Raw genomic sequence first — 23,051 nt, forward strand, 5'->3', positions numbered from 1 at the left:
TGATGGCCCCAATTTTGGAAGAGAAAATAGTGGCGAAGTCTGCAGCGGAGAGGGAAAGTGAGACTGGAGGGGGGGGACAAAGGAGGGAGTTGAAGGTGGCAAAAAGGCGATGGGGATTAGAGGACTGAGAAGAAATAAGGGACTTGAAGAAGGTTTGTTTAGCAAGGGATAGAGCAGAGCAGAATGAGGAGAGGATAAATTTAAAGTGAAGGAAGTCAGCCAGGGAGCGAGATTTCCTCCAGAGGCGTTCCGCCGTGCGAGAGCACTTTTGGAGGAAGCGGGTCAGTTTGGATTGCCAAGGTTGGGGAATGAGGCGACGTTGGCGGATATTAGAGGCAGGGGCGACAGCATCCAAGGCAGTAGTGAGGGAGTGGTTGTAGAGAGAGGCCGCTAGGTTAGGGCAGGCCAGGGAGAGAAAGGGGGAAAGGAGAGAATCAAGAGAGGAGGAGAAAGAGATGGGGTCGATCGCTTCAAGGTCACGTCTGGTGAGGGTAGATTTTGGTGGGGGGGAGCAGGGGAGTAGGACAGAGTGAAGGAGAGGAGATGGTGGTCAGAGAGTGGGAAGGGGGCGATGGAGAAATCAGAGAGATCACAGTGATGGGAGAAGACAAGGTCAAGGGAGTGGCCAAGACGGTGGGTGGGGGAGGAGGTCCACTGGGTGAGGCCTAGGGAGGTGGAGAGGGTGAGAAGTTTGATGGTGGCAGAGTCAGAGCAGTTGTCAACAGGGATGTTGAAGTCGCCAAGTATGATGGAGGGGAGATCAGAGGAGAGATAGTGGGGGAGCCAGGTGGCAAAGTTGTCTAGGAAAAGGGAGATAGGGCCAGGGGGACGGTAAATGACAGAGACACGGAGGTGGATGGGGGAGAAGAGACGGATGGAGTGAACTTCGAAGGAGGAGAAAGAGAGGGAAGGTAAAGTGGGAATGACCCGAAAAGTACAGCAGGGGGATAAGAGGAGGCCCACACCCCCACCAGTCTAGAATGTAGAATCATCAGGGATAAAGCCAAAGTCAATAGACAAACAAACCCAATAAGACTCTTTGAAGCACAAGCAGAACACAATTCCAAGCTTTGTACATGCCAACCTTGATAGGAGTGAGGGCCTTATAACTGACTTAATTTATAACAAAGAGCTGATTGCAGTAAGTGAAAAAGAATGTGCAGTTGTCAGTGATGTTGTACTGCTACCTGTAGCTTGTAGCTGTTATTGCAGCATATTCTCACATACTGAAGTTGTCACTGTTGATTGTAAGAACCAGGAAAAACCAAATGCTTCCATGTGTGATACATTTCCCAGTGACAGCCACAGCAATCTCTCCCATCTATCGATTTTGCAAAAGGTATAGGAGGACTTCCTGGAAAAATTACTTTAAAAAAACGTATATGTTGGGCTGCTTCTTTAACACTTTCTAGGTCTGATTCATTAAGAAATGGAAAGCAAGAAAAATGAGTAACTTTGCACCTTGGCAAAACCATGTTGCATTGGAGAGGGGGAAGGGGGGTAAATTTAAAATGTGATGGAAGATTTATAGTTGGGGTAGGGCATGTCCTAGATCAACTTTAAATTTCAGTGTACAAATAAGCTATCAAGTATTTGTGTGCTACATGAAAAAGCAGCCAGTATTTAACTTATGTGCAAAATAAAAAAAACTAATATGCGCCACTTGCATTGTAATATGGTTTTGTCCAGTAGAACATTTACTCTTTTTTTTTGCTTTACTTTCCTTAATGAATCAGGCCCTCTGTGTCTTGGTGTGTAGCACCGCTTATTATGTTTAAGAGCAGGTGTGTACATTATGTCTGTGGGGAGTATGTTCTCTCAGGTATATAAATAAACATTATTCTGACACTCCATAAAAGAGAACAATGTTGTTAGAAAATAGAGATGGGCGGGTCCGGTTCTCCGAGAACCGAACCCACCCGAACTTTGGGTATCCGAGTACCGAGCTGAGCAGCTCGGTACTCTCCCGCCCATTCCGAATCCAAATCGAGGCCGAACGTCATTGTGACGTCGTCGGATCTCGGGACTCGGTTCTCGCGATACTTCAACTTTATAAATACACGCCTCCACAGCAATCCATCGCCATTTGACAGAGGGAGAGAGCAGGGTGTAGTCATAGGCTAATTAGAGCAGGGACAGAGAATACAATATTGTTCTTGCAATTGCTCTAACCAAAATCGCTAGTGCAGAGAGGAGGATAGAGGTTTATTATTTTTTCTTCATATTTGGCACTCCCCAGCGCTTTTGGGGTGTCCCCCATAATTGTGCATTAATATTTCTGGCTGTCAAAAGTCATATCTGTCAGCAGTATCTACTAAATAATTTGTAGCACACCTCAGTGTTTTTGGGGTGTCCTCCCTAATTGTGCATTAATATTTCTGGCTGTCAAAAGTCATATCTGTCAGCAGTATCTACTCAATAATTTTTAGCACTCCTCAGTGTTTTTGGGGTGTCCTCCCTAATTGTGCATTAATATTTCTGGCTGTCAAAAGTCATATCTGTCAGCAGTATCTACTAAATAATTTTTAGCACTCCTCAGTGTTTTTGGGGTGTCCTCCCTAATTGTGCATTAATATTTCTGGCTGTCAAAAGTCATATCTGTCAGCAGTATCTACTAAATAATTTTTAGCACTCCTCAGTGTTTTTGGGGTGTCCTCCCTAATTGTGCATTAATATTTCTGGCTGTCAAAAGTCATATCTGTCAGCAGTATCTACTCAATAATTTTTAGCACTCCTCAGTGTTTTTGGGGTGTCCTCCCTAATTGTGCATTAATATTTCTGGCTGTCAAAAGTCATATCTGTCAGCAGTATCTACTCAATAATTTTTAGCACTCCTCAGTGTTTTTGGGGTGTCCTCCCTAATTGTGCATTAATATTTCTGGCTGTCAAAAGTCATATCTGTCAGCAGTATCTACTAAATAATTTTTAGCACTCCTCAGTGTTTTTGGGGTGTCCTCCCTAATTGTGCATTAATATTTCTGGCTGTCAAAAGTCATATCTGTCAGCAGTATCTACTCAATAATTTTTAGCACTCCTCAGTGTTTTTGGGATGTCCTCCCTAATTGTGCATTAATATTTCTGGCTGTCAAAAGTCATATCTGTCAGCAGTATCTACTCAATAATTTTTAGCACTCCTCAGTGTTTTTGGGGTGTCCTCCCTAATTGTGCATTAATATTTCTGGCTGTCAAAAGTCATATCTGTCAGCAGTATCTACTCAATAATTTTTAGCACTCCTCAGTGTTTTTGGGGTGTCCTCCCTAATTGTGCATTAATATTTCTGGCTGTCAAAAGTCATATCTGTCAGCAGTATCTACTCAATAATTTTTAGCACTCCTCAGTGCTTTTGGGGTGTCCTCCCTAATTGTGCATTAATATTTCTGGCTGTCAAAAGTCATATCTGTCAGCAGTATCTACTAAATAATTTTTAGCACTCCTCAGTGCTTTTGGAGTGTGCCTCCCTAATTGTGCATTAATATTTCTGGCTGTCAAAAGTCATATCTGTCAGCAGTATCTACTAAATAATTTTTAGCACTCCTCAGTGTTTTTGGGGTGTCCTCCTTAATTGTGCATTAATATTTCTGGCTGTCAAAAGTCATATCTGTCAGCAGTATCTACCAAATAATTTTTAGCACTCCCCAGTGGTTTGCGCTCAGAATGGATTCAAAGCAGTCCACATATGATCTGAATGAGCAACCAGGTTCTGTCACCAGTCCTGATGTTAGTATTCCCAGTACGTCATCTGGCCAAGGCGATGTCAAACAACAGAGTGTTTCCAAATTAGTGCAAAAAACAAAAACCCAAAAAAAATTTACTGTATTGAAGCGAAAAAGAAGTGTAACTGAGCAAAAGTTAAGTGACGATAAAAAAAAAATTGCAAGCATGCCATTCTACACACGCAGTGGCAAAGAGAGAATGAGGCCTTCACCTTTGGCTATTAGTGGCAGATCCCAAAAAGTTACCCAGCCTACAATTGGTGCACAACTACTGTTACGCGTCAAAGCCGAGCTGCAAGATAACAGTGAGGCATTACAGAAGAATATTTGCTCTGATTCACAAATGACAACAATCCCTGTGGAGAGTCCATCCAACAGTGGGATGTCTAATCGTGAGCATTCTGCTAATGTGTGCCTTAATAGCCCGAATGTAGCCGGTGATACCCAAATTGAGGATGCCACTTTGGAATTAGAAGAGGATGAGGGGGAGATTTGTGTAGGCGACGAGGGCGCTATTGATGATGTTGATGATTATGATGCAGACAGATACCAAATTGCCTTTCTCAATTTCTATTTATATTCTAGATTATATAACGGCTGAATAGTTTTCTATTTTACTCCTAGTGGAGAGAGGATCTGATGCAGACAGATACCAAACTGGCTTTCTCCATGTCAATTAATATTGTACAGTCTATAACTGCTGGATTGTTTAGTATTTTATACAAGTGGAGGGGGGCCTAGAGAGACAGAAACCAAACTGGCTTTCTCCATGTCAATTAATATTGTACAGTCTATAACGGCTGGATTTTTTGGTATTTTATACAAGTGGAGGGGGGCCTAGAGAGACAGAAACCAAACTGGCTTTCTCCATGTCAATTAATATTGTACAGTCTATAATGGCTGAATTTTATTTTTTTTTAAAAAAAGTGGAGGGGGGCCTATAGAGACAGAAAGCAAACTGTCTTTTTCCATTTCTTTACATATTTAACTATAAGTGTAGGGTGTAATATACATCCAAAGACGATGGCTGCATTGCCAATATGCATAGATGGAGAGGAAGACAATCTGTTTTGTGTGTAGAATAAATGAAGGCCTACCAACGAAGAATTAAACTGTTTTTTTGGATGATTTATTACCTCAACAATTAGATTACTTATCTCTAAAACAGTTGGAGCACTAAATTGGGTTATTTTAGGCACAAAAACATGTATTTTCCAACAAAATAGCAAAACAAAACCAAACAAAACCAAAACCAAAACCAAAACACGCAATGGCGGTTTTGCAAAACCAAAACCAAAACCAAAACACGACGGTAATCCAGATCCAAAACCGAATCCAAAACCAAAACACGGGGGTCAGTGACCATCTCTATTAGAAAATTGCAGCTGTCACAGTCTAGTGAAGGGAAGCAACATCAGTGTTATTAAACAAGAATAATAATTCACCTTTCAACAGACAATGATAGTTATATATGTGAAAATGCATTACTGTATATATCTAATATATATAAGCCTAGCGGCGTGTGTTAGTGTGTGTGTGTGTGTGTGTGTGTGTGTGTGTGTGTGTGTGGAAAAAACTGTTTTCTCAGAAAGGGCTCATCCAATTGACCTGAAATTTGGTATACTGACATTATTTGACAAAAAAATTATAATAGTGAAGTCAGTTAACTTCCATCATCCCCCTTTCCCCCCGTGGGAGGGGTAGTAAAGGCTAAATTTATGAGCGGAGGGCTCAAACTCTTGACTCCTTCCGGAATGCCAAGGCACAGATTAATATTGAAAGTTGGAAGCATTATTATGCTATTGAGAAATCTGAATGTTAAGAGAGGACTGTGCAATGGCACTCGATTAGTAGTGACAGCACAGAAAACGAATGTGATACAAGCAGAAGTTTTGACTGGCTCTGCTGAAGGAGAGAAGGTGATGATACCTCGGACTGATTTATGTCCATCCGAAACAGGACTGCCGTTTAAGCTAAGACGGCGGCAGTTCCCTTTGAAGGCGCATTTGCTATGACCATTAACAAGTCACAGGGTCAAAAACTTGACCGTGTGGGTATTTATTTACCAGAGCCTGTCTTTGGTCATGGACAATTGTATGTCGCATTTTCACGAGTACGGAGAAGCAGTGATGTGAAAGTGCAGGTTATGAATACTGCCCTTCAAGGAAGACTGATTGAGCACAGCGATAAGGTGTTTAGCAGAAACGTTGTGTATCGAGAGGTTTTAGAACAGTAAGACGATGGAGATTAAGGATGTGGCGATGAAGATGAGGTGATGGAGAAGAATGATGAGGTGGTGACATGTGGACAAAACCACGTTAAAAAAGGGCGCTTACGTCGGGAAGTAACGCTCTTCCCCTGAGGAGGCCTGGCCTAGCCCCAAATGCATGACAAGAACCTTTTTAACACCTTAAGTAGCTTGATTTGACTAGAATGCATGAGTATCATGCACGGGTTAACTTGTATATATATATATATACATATATATATATATATATATATATATATATATATATATATATATTTAGTTTGGCTACATGACACCCCTCGCAGTCAGGAACACAAAGGCTCTAAAAAATTCTCTAGAAACCGCATACACTTAAAGAGACTAAAGGTTATTTTGAATACTGTCTTTCAGTTAGAGCCAAAGTCTGTGGTTCTGTGGTGTGAGCAACTTTCTATTTCGAGATCTATAAAAGATCTCTGTGGGTCTCTGCTCCTACATTGTGCTGTGATGACCTCTGGGTGGGAGGCAGTTCTATACAACAGTAGAAAAAGGTTCATGAATCACCCATTTACCTTTGTCTGTTATTTCTGGGAATTACAGAAATCAAGAGAGAGGCTTTTATTACATTCAGTAATGCAGCAACTCCTATCACAGTGAGCAGTGAATGTTTTCTGACGTGTACATTTTAGATCACGGATTCTCTACCCTGTCTTCATACCTCACAAACCCAGGGGACTTTTTATTAAAATAGGGGTTTTCATGAGCGTTACTCAGTTATCCTGGCGATACTGGGCCAGTCTCCATCATTGTGCATGAGTGAGAGCTTAAAGCATAGACATGGCCTTTCAGTTCAGTTATAGAAAATAATTAAAGTATTAAAAATAAATAAACATACACACATAAACATTACATATAATGTAATGCATTTAATAAACTTTTTTTAAATAAATAAATAAAAATAATTAGAAATTTTTGTATTAAAGGAAAACAGGGTTTGGTGGGAAGCCGCCACCCTGGAAAGATATCAGGTAGGACACCTTATCCCTAAGGGACTAACCATCACCAATTCACCTTCTTTTACCTCTTCATCTGAGGAGTTTAAAAATAGATGGAATACAATTCTCAGAGAATGTTCCCTGTCTTTGATGGGATTAATTATTGGAGAAAGAAAAAAGAATTAGAATATATGGATAAAGAAATCCAAGAATTACAAACTCTAATTAAACCATTTGGAGATTTAGAGGATGTAATAGTAAACATACACAGAATAGAAAGTAAAGTGGAAAAAAATACAAAAGAACTTATATATAAAAAACAAAAGAAGCATAAAAGAGATAAAGAACTATTTGAAAAACATTCTAAAATTTGAAAGAAAGGAAGAAAATAATAGAGCAAAAAGTATTCCTTTAAAAAAGAAAGATACATTTGATGAGGAAATGGATAGTGAGGAAAGTGGAAGTTACAATTTTGAAGTGTGCAATAGACACAAAAACAGAAGAAATAAAGAAAGTAGACAAGATTATAAAGAAAGTTGTATTGATTTTAGATATAACAGAGATAGATATTACAAAGGAGAGAAATGGAATAAGTATAGAGAAAGAGACAATGATCATTCCCCTCCACCAATGAGAGATAGATTCAACAAATATAGAGAAAGAGAAAACGATTATTCCCCTCTACCAGCTAGAGATAGATTTAACAAATGGAACACATATAAAGAACGGGGAAATTTTCAGATTCCAATAAGAAACAGATATCAAGGACTAAGAGAGAAGAGGAAGAAAATCCATCATCTTTTTTAGAAAGAAGACCCCTTCCTACAAGAAGGTGGAAAAAACCATGGACACAGTTCAAACAATATTAATTGGAAAAAAGGAGGAAATAAAGAGGTTAAAAGATTAAAAATTAAAAAATATAAAATCAACTACAAATCTCGAATTAATAAAGTAAGCAATGTTTCAGAGGATAGTGGTAATAAGATTTACAATTTAAGTTCAAGTATATTAACAGAGTGTGAAACATCTCTCTTATCAAAGGGTTTGAAATTTTCCCCTACATATACATCAGATTCTTTTAATATGTATATTGACATACAAAAATACATTTGTAAACTTACTTTAAAATCAAAAAAATCAGAAAGACATCCTAAAGAGGATAATAATATATCTGATGAAGAAGATGGATTTGAAAAATCTAAATTAAAGAAGAAATCAACTTTTTACCCCACATATATAAAGGGTCCATATATTGAGATTTTTAATAAATTGGTCACAGATGATTTGACCAATTTACCATCTTTAATGAAAAAGAATAAATATAATAAAAAATGTAACTTAACTAAGAATGAAAAAGGAGCACTAAAAAATTTACAAAAAGATAAAACCATTTCCATCAGACCCGCAGATAGAGGAGGGGGCATTGTTATTCAAAATAGAGTAGATTATAACAATGAAATAGAGAGGCAACTGTCCGATCAAGGTACATATTTCAAAATAAAACAAGACCCCACTAATTCTATTAAAGAAAAATGTAAGAATTTTGTAAGTAGACATAAAGAAATCCTTACTCAAGAAGAAATCGATTATCTAATAATAGAAGAACCCACTACTCCTCATATTTACATTTTACCCAAAATACACTAAGACATTAATAAACCACCCGGAAGACCCATTATTTCGGGGATAAATAGTATAACTTCTAATGTATCATTTATGATAGACAGACATTTACAACCTATAGTTACTCAGACCTCTACTTACCTTAAAGATACAGGTGATTTTTTTAGAGAAATTATCACAAATTGTATGGGAAGAAAATTATATACTAGCTACAGCAGATGTTACTGCATTATATACAAGCATACAGCATAATGCAGGTATAAAAGCAATAGAATTCTTTCTGAAGAAAGCTCTTTTTCCATGTCCATTGATGAATTTTATTTTAGAAAGCATAAGTTTTATATTAGAAAGCAATTATTTTTATTTTAATGGCGATTGTTATCTCCAGAAAATTGGGACTGCAATGGGCACCAGATGACGACTCGCTGTGTTGCCGGCTCCTGAAAATGACGTCATCCTCAAGCGCGACTTGCCTTTAAGGCGGCGATGGACGGAGCCGCCTGTCATTTATGACATGTAAGTACTATTTTCGGGGTTAGGGTGTTAGGGATATTAGGGTTAGGATTAGGGTTAACCCTAATGATTAACCCTAATATCCCTAACACCCCTAACCCCGAAAATAGTACTTACATGTCATAAAAGACAGGCGGCTCTGTCCATCGCCGCCTTAAAGGCAAGTCGCGCTTGAGGATGACGTCATTTTCGGGAGACGAAAACACAGTGAGTCGTCATCTGAGCACATCTGCATTCCAGTAAGTACTTCTTTTTCCAGGTCGGCCTACTCTTCAGTCGGATTCCTTGTGTCGAGCTGTCAACTGTCGGGGTAGTCAGTACCGTGAAACTGACTACCACCGTCCTCACAGGGTGTATGCAGGCTTCAACCACAGAAGCCTTGGACTGAGGTGGAACATTGCAGAGACAGCAGAGATCTCAGCTTATATTTAATTCCTGTAGAGGTGAGTAAAACGTCTAGGGATAAGATACAATTATTATCTTGCAACATAGAGGTTATAAACTCATGCAGCAAAAGGTCACTGATCATAAGTTATCTGAAGACTTAAACACTGACATACTACTCCTCCAGATGACACATGTTATGGAATCTGAACTGGCTATCACAATATGTAGCATCAAATTCTAATTTCTCTGGAAGTATTAGGGTTTTGATTTGCAAGACAAATATATGCCAGTTTTGTACACAATCTCATGGTTCAAATCAACCCCTCTACAAAGAGATTTTGTTAACTCTCATGCAAAATATATCTAAATTAAATCCTGCTAAAATTATCTTTTTATCTTGATGGGCCTCAGCATTTGATTTCACAGTGACTTGAAGGTTGAAACATTTTGGTGAAAACATCTTGGTGAGAGAACTTGCTCATGTGTTTCAAGAAATGATTTTGCTCTATGTTCTGCAGAGATCCATCCTGCAATTAGCTCTGCCACCTATACCAGGTGGCAGAGCTAATCTGTAGGGGCATTCGTACGTGATCTTGATCATTTAGGCTAGTTACCCACTGGCATTGCATCAAACTTCAGTGACACAGTATGGTTGTCATAATGAGAAGTCACTAGAGAACATTGACCATTTAGATCATTCAGCATACAAAAAAATGATGCTGACACACAAACCTTCCCAATCACAAACACAAACCACTAGGGCCACCATCAGGGGGGTATGGCCGGTACTGTTGTGAGGGGCCCTGACAGACTAGGGGGCCCGGACAGACCTCTCTGTCTGTCTGGGCTCCCTGGACTGTCGGAGACCCTCAGTCTGACAGACCATGCTGCCCCTTCTTTTTACCTTCTCTGCGATGCTGCAGCTCCACCTCCCAGGCTCTGATAGGCTGGGAGCGTGGCGATGTCATCACTGCGCACCGCGCTCCCAGTGTATTAGTGACCATGAGCTGCAGCATCACGGAGGAGAAGGTAAGTTAATTAGCTATTCATTTTTGGGGGGGGAGAGAGGGGGACCTTAACTGTGATGGGGGACATTAACTGTGAGGGGGACCTTAACTGTGATTGGGGGGGAGGGGCGACCTAAACTGTGATTGGGGGGGAGAGGGGAACCTTACCTGTGAAGGGAGGGACTTTAACTGTGGGGGGGGACCTTAAATGTGATTGGGGGGAACATTTACTTTGGGGTTGAGGGGAAGATTTACTGTGATGAGTGAGGATTGGGGGGGGGAATGTACTGTGATGAGGGATAGGGGATGCATGTATGGCGAAGAGGGAGGGGGGCACATGTATGGGAAAGGGTGGGGCCCTGCCAGATTAATTAGTACTGGGCCGCACAGTTTCTGATGGCAGCTCTGCAAACCACAGTGGGTATGGGGTCATTGGAGCCAATCTCTTCCCTTCTAATACCCATTTACAGTTTTTTTCTGGTGTTATAAAGCGATGACAATTAAGTATTTTCATGGGCGTGTGAGATGGCCATCAGAGATCATTAGCAATGCTTGATGTGTTCTGGACAGCGAGGTTTGGGAACTATCAATTATGCAGATTAAGGCCCTGGAAGTCATATCTCAGCAGGCTTTGTTTGTCTTTGAGACATCAACCCTAGTTCCTTGAAATCTGGAGCTGGTACGCATCAAGTCAATACCTACAGATGATTGCATGTATTTTAGTTAGTCATATAGAAAACAATTGAATAGTGATCTATTAAGTTCTGAATCTGGAGCTAAACAGAACTTGATGGCCTTGATAAATAACAAGATCCCAAAATACTGTGTTTTCTCTATTCGGATGTTTTCTTCCATTTTCAGTGTTTATTATCCCTAAGTCTAGCACTGACATGGAGAGATGTGCGTCATTTAGGCTAATATTCCTACTAAATATAATTGCCAAGATTCTGGACAAAGTACTCATTTTGCAATTAAACTCTGTAATCACATCTATTTTTAATCCCTACAATGACAGCTTTATGCGCAGAAAGGCGATCGTATGCAAATCTATTCATTTTGCATTCCAGTTCAGGCTCTAGGTTCATTATATCATTGGATGAAAACAAAGGCATTTGACTTTGTAGCTTGTCCCTGCCTACAATTATGCTTTGCCAGTTTGGGATGCCTGTAATATTCATTACATGGATACAGATATTGTTTGCTGTTCTAATTTATGCATTTATGCTAGCTGTATGTTGTACTGTCTCATCTCCCTTTTACGTTTAGATGTGCACTTGTACTACTCTATATGTCCTAATATCTGTACTTGAAAAATGGAAAGCGAATGTGCTAACATCAACTCCGAACTGAGGGATTATGACCTTCAAACTCTTCCTACATTGATTATTTTTGCCCAGTATCCAACTTAGTTTACTACGTTGTAGATTACTCACCTGTTAGACTACACACAATGTATCTCAGAATTTCAGATCAATGTCCAAAGTGACAAATTTGTGCTGGATCTTTTTTTACATGCTTTGGAAGAAAATAGCTGATGCTGCTCCCATTCCACTTATTTCAGGTTGCATTCATTTTGTGGATTTCGCTCTCTCGCACAATAAGACTTTACTCTAGTCTTCATACACTGAAGCGTTCTCTGAAAACCCACCTCTTCAGGCTAGCTTATTAAATTCCTCAACCATCCTTAATCTCTCTAGATTAACCTATTACCACCATCTACATAGTTCACACAAGACTATTACCCTCAGACGCCCTGACCAATATTGCTGTGTGACTGGATCATATAGCCCAATAAGTACTCCTTACATTTGCAATTTGGCTGGATCAATATGCAATATGTAGCACTTATCCTCATGTTTCATACTCACATTGTCCTATAGGTTGTAAGCTTCCGAGCAGGGCCCTCTTACCTCTTTGTTTGTCTGTATTACCCAGTATTGTTTTATTACTATATGCTCCTAATTATAAAACGCTATAGAATATTGTGGCATTATAGAAATAAATGGTGATGCTGATGATGCTTCATATACATATTATTTTAAACCCAACAGCTGTTGCCCTCAACCATTTGGATGATATTGCATCCACCAGGGCTGATTATGAACTATAGCAGTTTTAATTTTTTTTGCCTAAAGGGGGTAGCACTCCAGAGAGTAGTCATGTGACTATGCTTATAGCAGCGCACAGAGCATCGTTGTGTGACCAAGAGTACAGCATGGCACAGAGTACAGTCATGTGACCATGCTTACAGCAGTGCAATTAGCATGGTTTTAATGGGTGGGGTATGACATATGTATGCTGAGAACCCTGACAAGACTTATCAAGACCTGAGGATTCCGAAGAGCTGCTTCCCGACCTACAATGATGACGACTCCTCTTCACACTGACTTCAGCCAATGACGGTGAAGTAAGAAGGCAGCAGCACTTGATGATGTCATTGACCGCGCCAACGCGATTATCACTGTTGTTAAAGGGGTAATGTAAGTATGCACCCATGTACAATGTAGAAGCCTTGGTAAACAACATTGTACATGGCTGCATACTTACATGACCCCCTTAACAACAGCGATAATCACGTTGGCACAGTCAAAGACGTCATCAAGTGCAGCTGCCTACTTACTTCATCGTCATTGGCTGAAGTCGGTGTAAAGAGAGGAGTCGTCATCAGTGAAGGTCGGGAAGCAGCCCTTCGGAATCCTGAAGTTGGGGTAAGTCTTGTCGGGGTAGTCAGCATTGATATGCTGACTACCACCGGTTTTAATTTTGGTTTAATTTGGAAAATAATCTGGTCACAGGAAGGAAATTTATTATGAAGAATGTTGGGCCCTGGGTGACATTTGTTTGTTCATATCAGCTTTCTCCGAGTGCTCCAGTTTCCTCCCACAGTCCAAAGACATCCTGATAACTTAATTGGCTCCTGACTAAAACTGACCCTGGATTGCGTGTGCCTGTGAGTATGTGGCAGGCAAATTTAATTGTAAGCCCCAAAGGGGCAGGGATTGATGTGTCTGAATAAATGTATCCGATTGTAAAAAGCTTCAAAACTATTGGCTCTATAGAAATTATATTTATGAATACAATATGGAGTAGAAATTATCAAGGTTGCTAAGATCTGATTAATGAAACAGTTATAAAACAAAGCATGTTAGAAAAGGTAACCCCCAAAATATTTAAGATTATTTCATTAAAGATCTTTATGGAAATGATAATTGCAGTAGGCAATTTGTACCGGTGGTAGTCAGCATATCGATGTTGACTACTCCGACAACACTTACCCTGACATGATGGCAAAGAAGGGCTCCTTGCCGGTGAGGATCGATGACGACTGTTGTGGGAAGTGACAGGAACCAATCCAGATGAAGCAGCAATCCAGCGTTGTACATTCTACATGGGCGCATACTTACATTGCACCCTTAACAGCAGCGATAACAGCGTCGCAGATGTAAGTGACGTCATCAAGTCGCGTCCGGATTGTTGGCTGATCGGGATTGGTTCCAGTTGCTTCCCACAACAGTCGTCATCCATCCTCGCTGGCAAGGAACTGTTCAGTGTCATCATGTCGAGGCAAGTGTTGTCGAATTAATCAGCGTCATTATACCGTACCCCACCCATTTGTACACATGCATAATTATCTGAAAATGTGCATAAAAGCGATTGCTTAATTACGATCATTCAATCTGCCCACACACATAATGATACAATTGTTTTAAAATACTCGGAGATCAACATTTTAAAAATTAGACAATTATATTTCTGAAAGATCTTTTTGGTTAAGATCTTTCCTATCCCATTACCTGGTGCCATTGTGTGTACGCTACAGGTTTGCCTTATCGTTTTGAGAACTTTTTGTGGGAAAGTTTACAATGTGATATTTATGCTTAATGATCACTATATATTGTAGATGTAGAGATCATTAAACTATTAATTAATAAATACATACCGCAGAAGAGACTGAGCAGGAGAAGTGTAGCGGCAATAACTGCCAGACGCATGACTGTATCCAGGTACCTGAATTATTAAAGACAGTGTTTATAAGAGGAACTTATACAATAAAGCTTCATGGAAAACTCAGAATTTAAAGCAAATTCAAAAGCAATTGTAAACAATAGCAAAAAAACCTTTAGGATATTCATCAATACCACAGAAGTAGGGGAGAGAGGTAGGCTGCTGTCTTTTCATACAAGGGGTTTATGTATCAAGACAAGTATGGAGGAAAGGTTGTCGCATTAGGGTGTTGTCGAAGGATGAGACGGGTGTAACGAGGTCACTAAAGCATGGTAGTGATATTAATCATTGTCATGTAGCCAATTGTTCTGCTCTCCCCCGTCCACCGTGTACTGAAATCTTCTGTCACCTCTGCTGTATATGCAGTTCTTATATTATTACATATTACATATATTACATATAGCACTGATCCCAAAACAAAGCACTGAGGCCCTGTTGACATTAGTACATTGAGCAGATAACTATTAACTATATATTTGTTAAATATATAATTTACGTATCGTGCCAAATAAAAACGTTTAAAGGTGAAATTTTACTTTAAAACTATTTCATGATTGGATTTTTTTTAATACATTTGTGATCACATTTCTCAATTTTGTCACATGTCTGGAAATAATTGATTATCTAATACTCTGACGAATGGCACATTGTATCCTTGTAGCAGGTGAGCTACACTTTCAAGTATATAAATATATTTGGTCATTGGTTCATTTATTTAATTATTATTCTATTACATTATAAACGTTGAGGCTGCCTCAAAGTTAGTGCACTCCATCTGCTGATTGCAAAACTGGGCTGTACTCTGTCTCTCCAGCTCAGGGTCCATTTCTGGATGTTACTGCTCCACACAATCAAGGCCATTACATAGTGTGCAGAGCGATGATGTGTCCAGAAGGAGGCGCTAGAGAAACACAGCTCTGCCTGTAGCTACTCACACGCTAACCACTTCCCAGTCACTGCTGGGTAGAGCTGTGTCTCTCAAGAGTCGCCTCCTTCCTGCCTGTGCCCGCCCTCTGCATTCTTAGTTGGTGTGGAGTGACACAGCGGTGGTGTGGGGAAGGCACAAAGCGCATCAATGACATAGGCAAACCGAGACGGGGTTTCCTAGTGCCTGGAATTCCCCCCTCCAAGCCTGGGGCACTGTATAATTGAGGTGGCTGGACCCTGCCCTCGCTTCACACAGCTCTGCTTGAAGAAGGGAGAGCTGTGTGCACCAAACAGTAGTGCACGCAGCATTGCCCATGTATATTATAGGGAAAGGAAGAGTTGGAGAGCAGACAACCACTGTCTAATAGTATAGCCACGCCCCCATGCATGCTGGTCACGCCCACTGGTGGTGCGGTGTGGAAACCCCTCTCTACAAATCCTGCATTTGCCCTGAATGACTCTTAAATAACTCTAAAATTAAATAAATGTATTATTTTTTGCACTTCCATTCCCCATTTAGACCCAGTGGCACCCTAGGCATGCGTTTATCGCACCAATGCTTGGCCATCTCTCAAAAAGAGTGCCTTCGTTACTAATTATCAGGGACACAAGAAGAGTTTCTGACAACTGAATTCATCTACATTTAATCAAGTTCCACCCAGAGCTCTGGTTACTTGCGTTCTTTTGGTGTAAATAGTGTGCAGATTATTTGTTTTCTAACCTCTATAGAAATCTGCAAAGTTTGCTAAAATCCAGCTACCCACAGACATAAACAGTACTTTACATAGTACATATTAAAAACATCAGGAATAGCCTCTAAACATCCTGAACACAATTAGCTTCCTACATTCACATTTCTTCCTCTTCCCACTTCCGATATACATATTATTATTTGCTTTACGTTCTGTCTATTTTGTATTATTTTTTTCCAAAATATATCCTATTTGTCCTGTGTATTTAAGTTTGTCTTGAAAATTTAAATTTGAAAACAATTGTTTTCACTTTTATCTTCATGTTTAAATTCCTAAATTAATTAATTGTTTTAATTTAATGATCTGAACACTTACCAACTGCGTTGGGGAGTCCTAAAAACTGTTCCTCAGATCAGTTTAATATAAAAGTTAATAGTTTGGACTTTTAGATGAAGATCAAATTCCATTTTGCGTAAGAATGTTCACCGGAAACCTGGCAGGAAGGTGGAATAAATCAATATTTTCATTTAGTCTTTAAAGGGAAAAAGACTCAGACCTAAATGTATAAACTCTTCTACATTCAAATAATCAATGTCATGCTAACTGCAAAGTTATTTGCGGTCTGACTGCATCAAATATATTCCAAAGGGAATGCCCTTAAAATAATACTTCTCCGCATTTCAATAATGTATGCTTTATGTACATGTAGGTACATATGGGTGGTATATTTTACAGTTTGGTTTTTATATACCAGCTGAGACTATAATAATATACTATTGCCCTGTCTAAGCATCTCTCACATATCAGTTAGAATGTCTGACACTATGTTTGTAGACATTAGCATTTAGTATGAATATGTGGGGGCTCCTAATTTCTCATATGGAATTTCTTTAATGCCTCTTATGCAGTATAAGATCTGTCTCATATCTCAGTTCATTAACAGTGAATTTCTTTTATCATAGTGATCTCTAAACAGGAAGTATTAGTAGTCAGTCCAATCGGTATGGTCCTCTATAAGTTGAGTGTTCTTTAAGTAGGGTATACAATAGAATTGTGGCTACAATATCAGGTAGTCACGTTTACCCCAAGTGCTTTCAGTTTTATAATATATATATAAATATATATATATATGTATATATAGTGAATACAACTGGCTTAGGCCAGTTGCACGAAACCTTTGGGCGTGTGTGTAATGTGTTATATATATATATATATATATATATATATATATATATATATATATATATATATATATATATATATATATATATATGTGATTCCTGCACTACTTGAACTCTATCAAAATGAGTGTCCCGAACTGGACTGTGGATCCCAACATTATCTAGATAGGCCACTGCTTATTGTCTAAGCATATTGTCTAGTTGTGACTGTGTGAGGGGATCAGATACCATCTCTTGGGGTAGATAGAGGTATACAGCATCAATGATGTCCCATAAGTCCCTTGATTTTAGTACAATTAGCCTCAGCCAGTTTTATTAAGCAACAAAAATAAAAGATAACTTCAAAATAAAGACCTTGTCGTCCAGCTCTAACTAAACATATGTCAAGTCTGACTTCCAAACTAAAGTAAAACATGAAGAGTGCAGAATGGTTCAGTCACAGGCAAAGTAGCAAGGTTCACTCTCACCGAGACTCACCAGCCTCAGTCCCCAGAGAGAGAGCGACTGTTCTGAGAAGCAGCTTTTTACCTGCACTGCTCAGGTGAACATCCTAATTAGCAGCAGGTTAGCAGATCACCTGAAAGACCCGGCTACAGGCCTAATGGATGGGACCCAGCCTACTCTTTCCACCCATAAACCCCAGCACCCTTTCTGGCTTTTCCACAAGCGTTTAGTCTTGCAGCAGCTCATAACTACTACAAACACACATTCTCCTGGGGTTTTAAAAGCAGTATGTTAGAAACCCAGACCGAACACACCTGTTACAATACACTTCCCCCCTGATTCTGTCACAATATGTATATATATATATACACTGTGGCAAATAACCCTCTTCGTCACAGTATATATATAAAACACATATATGTTTGATGCAAAAATATTAGCAGACATGCCGTAAAGGGGCGGGTGGCTTATAAGCCATTTGCAAATGTGTGTAACTGAGAATTCTGCATTTTTATGTACAAGTAGCAAAGCAGCTCTTTAACTAGATCATAAAATGCTGAGGGGGGGGTCTCTATTGGTTTCCTTACTGGATAACCATACCCTTTCCATCTGCTGTGAACCTATAAATTGATTTAGCAACCTATGCTTCTATAATACATATATATATACATATATATCTATGTATATATATATATATATATATATATATATATATATATATATATATATATATATATACATATATATATATATTATAGAAGCATAGGTTGCTCAATCAATTTAAATATATATATATATATATATATATATATATATATATATATATATATATGTATTTGTATTACTAGTGTTAGTTTATGTATATAAATGAGGTATAAGGTAGTTTTACAGTTACGGTTGTCAGCTCTATATATATTTCTTGGTATATATTATAGAAGCGTAAGTTGCTCAATCAATTTATATATATACATATATATAATCACCTTAACTAATTGCCCATTCGTACTGCAGAGCAAGCTTGATAGCTAATGCTACACAGAATATGACCTTTCCAATAATTTTCCGACAGTCTGTTGTTTCTGCTAAGCGAACTTTCTATTTATACAGAAAAAATTACTTTTAGGTGGGACTAATACATCTCCTAATTTGAGTGTTAAGTATTTTGCATATTGAAAAACAGCTATTGTTGTTCTCGTTATGCTTTAGACTAAATAGTGGGGTAGCGTATAAACTGTTTTTTTCTACTGTTTTTAAATATATTATTATGTTATATTATTTTTTATACCTTTGTTTCCTTATACCAATTTCAAGAGTGCGTGAGTTCCACCCTCCAATTATAATAATTGTATTAATTTATTGACAGGAGGCCTAAGGTGAAATTCTCAACACAGTGCTGTTTGTTATAGTTTTGTCTTAGGAGTTTGAATAATGTTTTCTTTTTTAACGTAAACGTACTAATTAAATTGGCATAACCTGGAGACTTTTAATTGTGTGCTTTAAAGAATTTTAAATCCTATGTTCAAGATTCCTCTAGGATTTTGTCCTATGTTTCATAATCTAAAACACGAGGAAAAAAACTATTTGAAACAAGTAAAGTACATGCACATATAGAATTGTGGCCAAAAATATTGGAGCCCTTGCAGTTTTATCTAATACTGCATCATTTCCCCAGAGAATTCATTTGTTTGCAGTGTAACCATAAGCAGAAACATGTAATAAGTCCTAGCTTATTCCACGCTGAATTCCTTAAATGGGTTGGACAAAATCATTAGCACTTTTTAGAAGTAGTTAGAAAGAATTCGATTTCAAAGCAGGCAATTCCCTTCCAGTGTGAAACTGAACTCACCTGAGGTGAGCAGCAGGTGCCTGCAATATAAAAAAAAACCCTCATTGAATGGGCTTGAATAGAGAAAGGGACACATCCCCTTGTTTTGTGTCATTGTGTGTGCTGCAATGAGTATGGAGAAAAGAAAGACAGCCAGAGAAATATCTAAGGAGGTCAGACAGGAGATTGTGGCAAAGCATGGACAATCTCAAGACTGCAAATCAATTTTCAGAGACCTTGATGTTCCCACTTCCAATATAAACCCCATGGCATTGCAGCCAGCCTCCCTGGATATGGCCAAAAGAGCAAATGTGTTCAAAGTTGGCAGCGCAGCATTGTTTGAACTCAACTGGCACCACCTGTCACCATTTCATGAAAAGGGGTTTATATGGTAGGAGTCCCAGGAAGTCCCCCCTACTGAGAGACAAGTGGAGTTTGTCATAACACACCTGAACAAGCCAAATTCCATCTAAGAGAATGTCCTTGTTATGAACTTGCCCTTAGAATAGCCCCCATCCAAGATGGCTGGGACTGTCCTATGAAGGTTCCATCTTGGATGTCATTTCCTGTTTGGGCCTATAAAAGACACTTCCTGTTTTGAAGACTTTACTTGTATATTGTGTTTGATTCTGAACCAGATTCTTCCACTGACCTTGCTCCCTCTTGTGATCTGGATTGGTATTGTGTGATACTTCCCCCGGACCTTTATCTGCCTTGGGACTATTGACTTCACTTGTTGGATACTTAGATTTTTATATTAAAATAAATCCAGTTTACTTCCGAACTACCTGGCTATTGGATTCCATCTTTTGATACCAAAAGTGTGAAATCCCTGTTGACAGATGAGACCAAATTTGAGATTTTTCGCAAAGCACATCTTCCCCATCTTTACAGTAAACAAAATTAAGTTTTCAAAGAAAGGAGGTTCAGTGATATTTTGGGGTTGCTGTGCTGAATCTGGCACTGGGTGCCTTGAACGTATGCTTGGCATCATGCAATCTGAAGATTACCAGAGCGTTTTGGTGTGTAATGTTCAACCCAGTGTCAGAAAGCTGGGTCTCCATTGAAAGTCAAAGGTCTTCCAGCAACTTATGTTTTGAAGCTTGAAAATATTTTTACCCACAACTTTATATTTATCGCTAATATGGAGATCTATTTATCTATTTCCTTCCTCTCCCACTTTCACTACTTCACTCTTGTCCACATTTCCTAAATTTAAATAAAACATTTATTTTCACAAGTGGAAAAACTTCAAGTAGCACCTTAAGGCCAAACTCCTGGAACACCCCTGTCACACCAGGGAGATTGGTGGTGGGCCCATGGCTTCTATTGCCCTGATTTTGCATCCAGAAAGTCCAGGGGGTAAATGTATCAATCTGCGGGTTCTTCAACACCCGCGTGTTCAGCCTCTTCCGCGATTAAATTTCAAGCGGCGCTGCATTGTAAAGGGAAGTTAACCCTTTACAATGCAGCGCCGCTTGAAATTTAATCGCGGAAGAGGCTGAACACGCGGGTGTTGAAGAACCCGCAGATTGATACATTTACCCGCAGGAGTGGAACAAACTGATACTGATGCAGGTCCTCCTGCAGAGCGACACCAAGCACCCTCAGGTGATTATCAATATGATATAACATATAGACTATAAGAAGCCAAGCGGACTGTGAAAAATCCTATACTATTGTGCAATGTCCCCTTACTCCCCCTTTTGTATCAGTAGAATTATAACTGAGGGATGAATTAAGCCTGAAGGAAATTAAAAGCTGAGGTGTGTGTTCGTAACTTTATTTGTCCCTTTCTAAGGGGTTAAAGTGAGCAGGCTATGTGAGCCTTGTGTACGCCCATTGCTGTGTCATGGTGTGAGATCACTTAGGCCAAAATTTTCCTGGCTGATGGTGTTCTGTCTCTGATCTAAAAGAAGATTTGCTCGCCCTCTCTCCTTACTTTTGGAGCTCCTCTGCCAGTGCTCTGCCAATGTCTGCTTGGGCATGGTGCTTTGGGCGCCAACACCTGCTCGAGGCATGTATTTATTCTCCCCTTGGTTTTGTAGCTTCCTCCCCAGTGCTTGGGGTGCCCACACCAGCTCGAGGCATGTTTTTACTGTAACACAATTATTTATTTTTTTGTATTTTCATGTTATTGTTACTATTATTAGTATTTTATTTGTTTTATTATTATTATTTACACTTCTATTTATATTATTAATATTGTTATTGTTACTGCTATTGTTATTTATATTACTATTTTTATTGTTATCTTCATTGTTATTTTCATTTTGATTCTTATTTTTATTTTTACTTTTATTACTTTTATTTTTATTTCCGTTTTATTTGTTTTATTACTATTACTTCTATTTTCACTCATTTCTAGAGTTGGACAGGGATGTGTGGGGAGAAAAGACAGAAGATGAATAGGAGGTGGAGCTGCCAGGAACACCGAAATCCTTGCTTCCTTCTGGTTTGGAACAATCGCTACCTGTTCAACTTCTGGAGACTTTAGAAAATCTACTAATGAGATGAAAGACATTCTTGCCAGCCTCCAGAACATAGCGGATCAGCAGGAGTGCATTATTTCAGGCCAATCCCTGGCTGCAAGCCTTGTACAACTGTTTCCTGCGGCCCCAGGACCTGACCTCGTCTCTGTCCCAGGGGAGCTGAAGCCTCAACTCCTGCCTCTCCTCCTACAGCCCCCAGTGCTCGGTCCACTCGGAGTCAGCCGTGTAGAGCCAATAATAACATAATAACATCAGATTTTAAGATTTTTATAAAAAAACATAAAATATAATAAATTAAAATAAAATAATGTATTTCAAACATGGAGTTGGTTATACTTAATTTGTTTAGATAACTTGGAGCACTATGCAATCTTTCATATTTAGAATACATATGATAAATTTGCCCTTACAACTAAAATATTGCGAAAGTACCAACTCCCTGGATGTCCCCTATCTCCAGGCCTACGTCACCTATCTCCTGCACTCCTAATTGCTATATTATTTAAAATGGCACACAGAACAATAGTGTCACACACAACATCCGACTGTCACAAACTACTGCTTCTGCAATAGTGCCGGTCACTTTGCTAGAGCAGTTGGCTTCATTTAGTGTCAAGGCTGGTCATTTCAAGTGGTTAGCACACAAATATATGACACTTACATTTGCTAAATTGGCAGGTAAACCATACCCAAATACAAAAGTGGAAGCTGCTCAAATCAATTTATAGGCCATAACAGGTGCTTGAAAGGGTGGGGTTATCCTGCAAGGAACATACACACAACATTTTTTTCCCCCAGCACACTGCTATAGCCAGCAACAGATCTGCCATTGAGAGCTCTCAATTTAAAAACACATATGTATGGCCCAAATATATGGGACTCTCATTGTTTAGAGTAGGACCATCCTATTAGCAAAAGCGCCTTGGCGTGGCAGGATGGCTTAAACATACATTTGCAAATGTGTGCAACAAAGACTTTTGCATTTTTATCTACAGTAGAAATGGCAGATCTGTTGCTGG

General features: G+C 39.1%; 1 protein-coding gene across 1 annotated transcript in view; it reads right to left on the reverse strand.

The window, feature by feature from the left end:
• The window catches only part of LOC142140533 (apovitellenin-1-like), a 33,902-nt gene extending 17,348 nt beyond the window's left edge, over positions 1-16,554 (reverse strand). The window contains exons 1-2 of the mRNA XM_075198251.1: positions 16,466-16,554; positions 14,407-14,474 (exon numbers count right to left, since the gene is read on the reverse strand). Of these exons, the coding sequence (XP_075054352.1) occupies positions 14,407-14,458 (52 nt within the window). The 5' untranslated portion in view covers positions 14,459-14,474; positions 16,466-16,554. The remainder of the gene's footprint in view (positions 1-14,406; positions 14,475-16,465) is intronic.
• Between the last annotated feature and the right edge of the window lie 6,497 nt (positions 16,555-23,051).

This window comes from Mixophyes fleayi, chromosome 2, assembly GCF_038048845.1.
Source record: "Mixophyes fleayi isolate aMixFle1 chromosome 2, aMixFle1.hap1, whole genome shotgun sequence".
NCBI classification, from domain to species: domain Eukaryota; kingdom Metazoa; phylum Chordata; class Amphibia; order Anura; family Limnodynastidae; genus Mixophyes; species Mixophyes fleayi.